Source organism: Leishmania donovani, chromosome 16 (assembly GCF_000227135.1).
Source record: "Leishmania donovani BPK282A1 complete genome, chromosome 16".
NCBI classification, from domain to species: Eukaryota; Euglenozoa; class Kinetoplastea; order Trypanosomatida; family Trypanosomatidae; genus Leishmania; species Leishmania donovani.
In genome coordinates, this window is record NC_018243.1 from 612,600 (window position 1) to 622,609 (window position 10,010).

The 10,010-nt window shown below is 59.1% G+C and overlaps 1 protein-coding gene across 1 annotated transcript; it reads right to left on the bottom strand.

The window, feature by feature from the left end:
• Window positions 1-6,627: 6,627 nt before the first annotated feature.
• On the bottom strand, window positions 6,628-8,556 carry LDBPK_161580 (hypothetical protein, conserved; the record flags this gene model as incomplete). Its single annotated transcript, XM_003859794.1, has 1 exon — window positions 6,628-8,556. One exon carries the CDS (start codon window positions 8,554-8,556, stop codon window positions 6,628-6,630), a length of 1,929 nt encoding a protein of 642 aa, XP_003859842.1.
• Between the last annotated feature and the right edge of the window lie 1,454 nt (window positions 8,557-10,010).

The following is a 10,010-nucleotide window of genomic DNA, read 5'->3' on the forward strand; positions in this document are numbered from 1 at the left end:
GAGGGCACAGCGCGGGAAAGGGAAGAGGGGTGTGGGTGCGGATGCGGTGTACGAGCTAACAAGAACGAAATGCTGCACGGAGTAGCGCGCGCACGCTCAGACGCACTGCAGATCACAGAGTGCGGGAGGGAGGGAAGGAGAGAAAGGCGAGAAAAGATACGTACGTACAACGCGTGCAGACAACAGGTTTAGAGAAAGAGAAGGTACAGTGCGAAGGTGCTACGAATCGCAAAGGCGGAGTGGCGTCTGGCCTGCTGTGAGGAGAAGACCGCAGCGAGTGGGTGTAGGGAGGGGAGGGAGGTACAAGCAACAGAGAAAACAAGATCTAATATGAACTGGAAAACAATAAGACACACGCGCGTTTAAGGAGAGGGGAGAAAACGAAAAGGAAGCGAGACGATGCTCGGGTGTGCTAGTGTCGCTGTATCTACTTGCGTTCTGCGAGGCTCGCGAGAAAACGGGAGCGGCAGGGAGAGAGACGGAGAGACAGACTCCGATACAGAACGCGTATGTGCAGAGAGGGAGAGGGGAAGTTTGTCGTATTCAGAAATACGCGCCAGGTGGCTCTCAAGATGACGCACACGTACTCTTTCGTTGTTGCTAAGCCACGTGTCGTCCTCTGTTCCCTTGTCTAGCGCTGATGAATGCCGGAATACCTAGCAATCGAGAAGATCAGTAAGAGTGGTGACGGTAACCGACGCAAGGGAAGGGGAAGGCACTTTGGTTTCACTTGGGGTGGAGTGGGAGGGGCAGTAAGTCGAATGCGTATCGTGTGAGTCGGTGCTGCTGTCTGGGGCAGAGTGGCTGTGTGAGGGTGTGTGTTTTGACCACGTCGGTCGCGGCCGTAGTGATGGGCGCCATCACGAGTGAGGGTAAAGGAGAGAGAAGAAAGAGGGAGTGGGCATTGAAGAGGGCTCGAGAAGGGTGTGCGGGGGAGGATCCCAAGATACATACGCACACACAAGCCTGCTCTCATCGGCAGCCTTGGGCAGGCACCATCATTTGCACGGAACTTTCTGTGAAAATGGAGTATGTGTAAGTGTGAACGCATGCTCCGATCGCCGCGAAGAGTCGGCATCGCGTTGCACAAGCCGCATGTGCACGAATACTGTGCCTGTGCGCGCCCACGTATCTGCGGCGCTGTGCCCCGCGCCTGCCTCTGCTGAGCATACGTGGGAAAACGGAAGAGGGCGAAATAGGAGACGTGTGCGACTTCATGAACCCCCAAACTGGCACTCCCATGCCGTCTGCCAATGAGCCGTGTGTGTGTGTGTGTGGGGGGGGAGGGGGTAAACGAAAACGAAAACAAAAAAAGATGGTCCGTAGAGAAGCAAATGCAACAACGAACAGAAGAGGGTTAGGGAGGGAACCGCGCAAGGGAGAGGGTGGTGGGAAGGGGCCCAACACCACCCGACGCACCTCACCGCTCCTTCTGCCCCATGTCCAACACCGCGGCAGGAGCCACAAGGACTACCGCAAGCACACCAATGACCGTCGCAGCCAAAGCCACAACTACAAGAGCACACACGAAAAAGAAGGAGTCCACATAGGATGTTAAAGAGCTATATAACCTGGAAGAGGAACGCGCGCACGCCGCGATGCACAGACACACGCACAGGGGTGAGAAGGGAGGGATCAGGAAAAGAAATGAAGGAAATGGAAAGTGGAGAACGCACGGAAATCATTCACCTGTGCGTCGCCACTCGCCTAAGGGTGCAGAGTCTGGCGGAAAGAAGAAACACGTGCACTCCCTGCTTCTGGTCGTGCTTTATCTCGCGAGTCGCTTGTGCTCTCCCTGGCGTACTCGCACACATTTCGCATAGCCACTTCTCCTTGCACGCACGCCTTCTGTGGCTCTGCAGCCTTGAGCCCCCCTCTCTACCACAGCCGGTACCTCCGCGCGTTCTCGCACAAGTGCTGCGGTCTGGCATAGCTGCGTGGCAGTGGGGATGAGCCCCCGAGTCTGATAACGAAGAATCGCTCTTACCACGTCTACACCGGAAAGGCCCTGGAGACGGTGTGTCGGCTGAGCCCAAGAGCCCCATGATGTAGAGAAGCAGAATGACTGCCCCCTCATTGTGGAAAAGGTCGTTCATCGTTTCGAGAAACCCGCTCAGGGCAACGCCTCTACCACCGATGCCTCGGAAACCGTCGGGCATCCTTTTTGGGCTTGCACGGTGGCGCCGTAGTCGGTTACCACAGTGGCCGTGGCTCCCAGGAGGAAAGCCCATTTCGTCGAAGCTCGCGTAGGATTCAGGTGACCGCTGAGGGTTCGCTGTGCGTTAAGTGGCTAGCCGCAAAATGAGGATTCAAGTTTTGTAATTTTAGCGGAACCCTTTCACTGGGGCTGGGTCATCGAGCCAGCGGTGCGGCATGGCCTCTGCAACCCCGTTTCGCCACGATAGGACCGCGCCCTTCTCATCCCTCCCTCGAGGCACTCGTGAAGGCAATGAGGTCATACGCGGTATTTTCCATCGGTGCGGCTACACACGGAGGGGGGGGGGCAATGAAACACCATCGACTCTCCAGCGATCGCCGACCCAGTGTGGCGAGGGCGGATTTCTCCGATTCGGCAGTGAAAGAGGGGGAGTGGGCTATCAAGCTCTCTTCCCTCCTCCTGCCCACCTGGGCTGATATACCGTCGGTGTACGGCTACGCAAAACAAAGAAATTTGCATCAGCTGTGCTCATCCTCATCGTCCGCACCACGCACATCATCAGGGCAATCAAAACTGAAAGCTTGCGTGCTCGCGCGCTGCTGCTTGTGGAGCGCGAGCTTCGACTTCGCAACGGATTTCACTGCGCTTCGCACATGTCTGCGGCTGGCGTGCCACTCATACTCCTCGCCCACGAAAGTTGTGGAGCCGCGCGTCATCTGCAGCAGCTCTTCATCGGATGTGGCTAAGAGGGCCTCGCAAGGTCGGGGATATCCGTAGGGTTGCAACTTGAATCTGCTGCATCACTGCGCGGATGGCACGGAAAAAGCCGTCCCCCTTGGCCAATCCTGGCTCCCAGCAAGACGCTGTGGATCCTGGCGTGTGCCCTGGCGGGAGCGTCAGTGACCACAATCTTTGCTTGTGATGGGCTGTGCTGCGGACACGCTCGAGCGGGCATCGGTGGACGAGGTGCAACGTCTGCACAGCTGGTTGCAAACTCGCAAGACGAAGCTGTTGTGCGCCTCCCTTCGCAGCGGGGTGACATCGCAGAAGGCATCGAAATCCCACTTGCAGCACGGATTGCGCCCCTGTCGAATCCCCAGCGGATGGGCAGACATGAGGTTCAGACGAGATGTACCACAAACCTTTCGAATGAGACCATCGGGTGTCGGCTGAGGGATCAGCCTTCGTCTGTCTTTGTGCTCTGGCACCCAGAGCACGATAACGGAGTGAGCATCCTGCACGAGCGCGTGGCGCAGGCCGCCTGAGCATCGCCCGAACTTATCTTTCTTCGCATTGAGAGATCCAAATCCCGCGGCTCGAGTCCGGCAGAACGGATCGAGCGAGGGGCATGCGGGTGCTTGAAGCTGGGAAAAGACTCTACACACAAGAGTGCCTCCCGCGGACCTTCATTTGATTTTCTTATTGCTACTGCTAAGTGGGTGATTGCCTGAACATCTAGCCACGCCACATCTTTCTACTGTGGCGGCCAGCTTGAGGAGATGCCCGCGTCCTGACCCGCGGTCAGGCCCCCCGGAGCACCTTAATTCCCTCGGGTGACTCGCTAGCGGCAATGCCGAGAATTCATGAGCGTTTGGCAGCGGGCGGCCTACCCCGTTGGGTCTTGGAGAGGAAGACTGAGGCGTTGTGCTGCACTCAAACAGCCTCCAACGTAGGTTGCTGGGAGTAGCCCAGGTGTCGCCGCACCGTTTCGATCGTTGCATGTCTGGCTGGTTGCATCATGTCCTCCTTTAGGACCCCCTTCCCGATCTGCGCCAGATGGTGGGCCACTGCTTTGCGTACTGGGGCCAGCTTCAGGTCCGGGTCGACGTCCTTGAGCGCACCCCGCCCGCCTCGTCTTATTCTTGGCCGCTGCGAGGTCCTTGCACGAGGTCTGCTTGCTCGTCCTCTGGCTCGGTCGGTGCCGCCAGCGTCAAACCGTCCTGCCTGCTGAGGCGGGATGCCACCGGGTACGGGCCTCACGAGGTGGTTGGCCCTGACCCTCCTCTGTAGGTCAGACCCACCGGGCACGTGTGGCGCCGGATTTGGAATCTCGCTGCCCATCAACTGGTGCCATCCTGCCGTGCACTGCTGACCATTCCGGTGATTCCTCGGTGTTCATGGGTTGCCCCCGATCAGCACACAGCGGCACGGGGGTATCAGCGCGCTGTGCATCGTTGCGTAGCGGGACACGATTGGTCGACGCTTTTCAGGTCCTCCTCGCGACGCTCAGCCATGAGTTGCCTCGGATTACTCCAGCGGGACGTTCTCCTCGGTGTCAAACCGGCCGCACATGATAAGGAAAGGGGAGGACACGGCCCCCGGCCCTTTGTGGAGGCGTCTGTTCGGTTTTGCAGTTACGGAAGAGTCCACGTAGCCGTGCACGGAAGCCTCGCCTCCCCAGGCCGCCTTTCGCTATGTCCCTGTGGAAGACCGGGGCGCAAGCGGCATGGGTACGGTCTTGGGGGCCGTCGTACCGCTTCATCTGATGCGTCTGCGAACACATAGATCAACATGAGAAGCCCTCGCAGTCAGCGCCGAGGCGTTGTTGCGCCATGCACCTGACGAAGGTCAGAGGCCGCTGTGCCGCCATCCTCGAGAAGGTCTTGCGTACGTCCGGCCCCCACGATGACGGACGGAGGCGAAGCCAAAAGTACGCAGCCGTGCCTTGCTGCGAGTCGACCCCCATGCGGGGATACCGGCTGGCCAGCGATGTCGCGTGTGCAGGGGTATGCAGCAGTCGCTTCTCTCCGCAGTGCTGACTTGGCGGTACACCCCTCCTCCGGTCAGGTCGTCCGTGAGCGTGGTCAGTCGACGGCACGCGCAACACAGCTGCATTGGCGTGCACTCTGGCAGAGGAAAAGGCAGCCCCGTGGTGTGTCGTCTTCCCGCGTGACAAGCTTCCACCCCTGTGAGCATCTCATTGTCTTGTCCTTCTCCGGGCCACCCGACAGGCAGCCCTGTCTCAGTTTTTTGAGGAATGTTGCTGCTCCTCGGCACTGCCTCCACGGTGTCCACCTCGGTAGCCGCCCCGACCTCGGCCATGACCCCTGTTGCTGTAGCCGTGGTGCGGTTGGTTTTGCCGCACTTTCCCCTTCAGATTCGTGATCTGGTCACCTACTTTGTGAAGCGGGCCAGATGCGAAAGCGTTCAGCTGCCTCTCCGTCTCGCCCACATCCGCCAAACCCGCTCTGTCCCGTTCCCTTGGGCGTTGTAGACGGGAATGCACCCGCCACCACGCTACACGTCATCCTCGATTTTCTTGCAAAACCCGGCGACAGCGCTCTCCGCGTCGCCAACCCGACCGCCGCTTGCCGCCGTGTCCTGAGCCTGTTAAAGGGATACGTGGAGGTCGCGTAACCTCAAGAGTAAAAAAAAGTAAATTCGGCAGTTCACCCACCGCGGGGCGGGCCACTGTGCCCTCCGGTGCGACAGGCCGACCACAGACGAATTATGCGTTTGGGTGGCGTCATGGCTGTTGAAGCGGAACATCATGCGCAGAAGTGCGCAGCTCGAACCGCTCAGGTCGTTTGAGAAGGGCAGGCACTGACCTGGCATCTCCGCTGTCGGCGTCGGATCGCCTTGCCGAGCGAGACTCATGCACGAACTCTTTCGCTCCTTTCGAGCTGCAGGCTTTGCTGCGCTGCTCTTCACTTCCTCCAAACGTGCCTCAGCCATGATGTCCTCCTGGATCTACGGGGAGACATGCAGCTGGTGCTCGCGCACAAGTTTCTCAGTCATGAGGTGCACCACCTCTTCCACGCTTCCTTCGGGTTGCCCCGGTGCTGAGAGGGCTGCCAGAATCCTTCCCTCTCTTGTGCCCTTCACCCCTAAAGCCGTGCAAGACGGCGTCTGAATTCGCCTGCTGCCGGACTCGGTGCACCCAACATGCTTGACGGTGGCGGTCTCTGTCGGGGTGGTGACTGGTGAAGCGATGAGCCGAAACACTCGTTCCGTTGAGCTGGCGCATCGTCTGCAGGAAGAGAGGGGAGGAGAGAGTGCATTGCAGCTGCCACGCTGTGCGAGCAGAGGACAGGATAGACGCCAGAGGCCATGCAGGCAAGGAGGGGGTGGGTTGCTGGATCATGAGAACGCGCACATCGTGGCCCTGAGAAAAGTATGATGCGTTTATCGTCGGATGCTACTTGCCCAGTCCGTGCAACGCTCAGCAGCATGCGAGCGATCTCCGATCTCTCTTCACGGCCCCGCGGAAATTTTGAAGCACAAGAGGGAGAGCCACAGATCGGCAGGGTGCTGGCCGCCGCCGCCCCCTCCCCGGCCCCTTGCGACAAGCTTGTACCTTGAGGCGCGCCTTTACAAGGCAGCGTGGTGCCCTGTGCGTGTTTGAGCCCATGCACGGGCTTCGGTGCGCGTCTGTGTCGCAGGCTTGTGTGCTGCATCTCCCACCGCCTCCCCCGGGGCCTCTCCCCAACTCGCACGTAACGGTGGCTCGCACAGCAGGGCGAGGGGCGCTAATATTTGCTTCGGGAGTCGCCAAAGCGCTGAAGCAGGTATTCGCGCGTCAGCTTCGCTGTCTGCACCGACTGCGTCGCACCCTGCGAGCCGAAGTTGTTCATGATCTTCGACACCACCTTCGGTAGTGACGTGTTAAGCACGACGGTATGGTTGTCCACCAAGATACCATCGTTGACGGGGTAGTAGAGCAGCATCGACCGCACCTTCGCGGTGGCATCCACCTTTGCTATGTGCCGCTTTGTCCTCTCCAGCATGAGCGCCTTGGCAGGCACCATCCCGTCGCACACAGCGAGCGACCTCAGCACCGCCGGGTCGGTGATCTCTGACACCTTGAACTGGATGGTGAGACTAAAGACGAAGCGGATGATCGTCATTGTGAGGCGGAACGTGTCGTCCAACTCGCATTCCTGAATCTTGTTCTCAGAAGGCTGGCACGCCTTCTGGTACTCGGCGGACACTACCAGGTCCTTTGTGATGTCTTTCAGCATGATGCCGGGAAGCATGTACATTGCCTTTACGTGGATACCGATGTACTTGGCCGCGTCCTCGCTGTTATAGACGCTCACCTTTGGCACGTTGTTCTCCTTCACCTCGTCGGCGAAGGAGCTGAGGTTGATGATGGCGTCGACGATACCCTGCGTCTCAGGATCCGCCTCTGCCAGGGAGCCGCACAAAAAGCGGAAAATGCAGCGCCCTTCGTTGAGGGTGGCCGCTGCGCGGCTCACGGAGAGGAAGTCCCACGTGTTGTTCTCCACCAAGGCGCTGTCAGCCCTGTGGGGGTCAATGTCGCGGCAAGTCAAGGCTAGCATCTCGTACTGCTGCACCTTCGTGGCGGCAGTTGACACGCTTGCGCGTGACCTCGATGCGCCGAGCACCATAGAGGTGTTGTTGCCACCGCCCTCCTTGCCGTCGTTCAGGTTGCCTATCGAAAGCTCACTTGGCAGAGTTGGCGAGGCTCGAGAGGCAGTAATAGATGTGGGAGCCGTGATGACGGAGGCATCCATCTGCAGCCCTTGAGCATAAATGACGAGCACTGGCTTGCGCTTGCTCTGCTGCTGAGCGGCGGTGCTCTTGCTTTGGGTGGCGCTCCTGCCGGCTGCCCACGGGCAGCGCCGCTGGCGCAACGTCGGGAGAATTTGGCAGCACGCCAACTGCAGCAGCATCGAGTCCACGCGCCAGGATCCGTCGATGGACCGTCGCAGCACCGCTTCGACCTCCTCCAGGCGCGCTATACGGTCCTGCAGCGTCGCGCCGGCAGCGATGTAGTCGAGATCTTCCTGGGCCATGTTGCTCATGTTGAGGCTGCCCAGCATGGACCGGTTGCACGCACAGGTATCTGGCCCTATGCTGGCACTGATCAAGCTTTCCTCCAGCATCGTCCCTTTATTGTTTCGCTCCGCGAGCCGTGCCACGTTTTTCATGAATATCTGAACCGCCCTCTTGTCCACCGCGTGAAAACTGTTCGTGAAGCTCATGTTGCTAAGCGTTTCGTTCATCGGATCGTACGTGTTGCCGCTGCGGTCGACAGTTATGGTGTCGCGAATCGTGTGCAGGCTCGCGTCGGATAGAGTGCCGCTGAAGTTGTTCACCTCGCAATCAACAACAACGCTACCACGCTGCGGCGAGGCCGTCATCATGTTTGCACCTTCAGGGACGACGACATCAAAGGCTACCGGCTGGAAGCACAGCGCACTGTTCTGCATGGGCTTGAAGCCGCTGCTGGTGGTGACCTGACCCACCGACTTGGTGTTCTTCTCAGCATCGCTGCGCTTGCAGTCGCTGCAGCACACACCCATGGTGCCAGACCCGCTAGTGAGGGAGAGGGAGAGAGAGAGGGAGAGGTGCGAAAGCACAACTAGGAGGAGAGGCGAGGGAGGGAGATGCAGCGGACGGCAGCAGCAAAGAGATCCACAAATGGCACACATGCGCACTCACTCGTTGGTGGGCGACAGAGAGGGTGCCGCGTGTGCGCGTGGGTGTGCGAACAGAGGAAAAAGGCAAAGGCGGTGCAGAGAGATGCTCGATGAGATAGGAAGAACCGTGCTGGCGACGATGGCGATGACGATGCGGCGGTTATAAGCAAGGAAGCGACACCGGCGAGCGCGTGCAAAGGATACCGCGAAGACAAAAAAACGTGAAAGTGAGTAACTAAAAAGAGACGAGGAAAGAACGTACAGAAATCACACGGGCAGGCGCGGGCGCACCACACATCGAGGCCAAGAGAGGTGGTGGTAGTGGTACTCACGAATGGCACGGCAGAGGGAGGGGGAAGACGGCGGCGGCGAAGAAAAGATGTGACCGAACGAAGCAAAATAATAATACGAGAGATACCAAGAGCAGACGCACACTGATAATGCAGGAGTGCTGCTGCTCCGGCTGCTGCTGAGGGGGCCTCGAAAACACCAGCAAGTACGACAGCGGAAAAGAGAGATGGGCAGACACAAGAGCAAGACCGCTGTCGTCTTCTGATGAGATAAACACACACCGACGAATGGCAGCCTTGTCGGCACACGCTCCGCCACACACAGAAAGCGAGAGAGAGGGAGGGGGGGACGAGGGTAAGCGAGAGACAGCGAGATGGAGGTGTACGTTTCCTATTTTTTTTTGTTTGCTGTTGGGAGAAGGGCGAAGACGTGGCCTGTGTCGCTCCGGTGCTGTGCGCTTCTTTGCAGTGTGTACGTGTGTGTTGGTCGAGGTGTGCGTGCGTGTATAACGGCGTCGGAAGCACGAGAGAGACCGAGGGGACTGCGGAGAGGACGCAAGAGCAAACCGACGAACGAAAAACTCTATCGAGTGGGAGATAGAGGCAGAAGAGGTCCAGTTGTGTGTGTTCATGTGTGTATGAGTGTGGGTATGTGTAGCGTGTGGGTGGGTGAGGATCGGAGATAAGACGCAAGAGGGGGTGAAAGGTGTATCTACGTATGTGTGAGGTGGGAGCATGCAGGACTCTACACTTGCAAGGAGCGAGGCCGCTGCTTCGCATGTGTTGAAGTGACGCGGACGAAGGAGTGTTTCGATGGCAGTGAAGGAGTTCGGGAGGAGAGAACAACACACGGCCAACAGTCGAGTATTGCGTTCGCCTTCTTTCAAGATGCCCGTTTCGCTGCCGTGCAACACGGGCTCAAACGCCGCCGAAGCCGGAATGCCGCAGGCCCCCATCGCCTGGTGCGGTGCAGCGGGAGACACGCGTTAGAATGCTGCCGGCCCAGTCATCTGAGAGCGCGGCCCCTGCACCAAACTCTACCCAGCTCCGCTTCGCACGTCGCCTCACAGCCGCTCACATCATGCCGGTCCCCACCCCAGGTGCATGCAGCTCGGGGTGGCTCTCAGGCTCCGCACCACCAGCAAAGGCAGTGTGAGGGCCGGGGGAGCCGCGTCC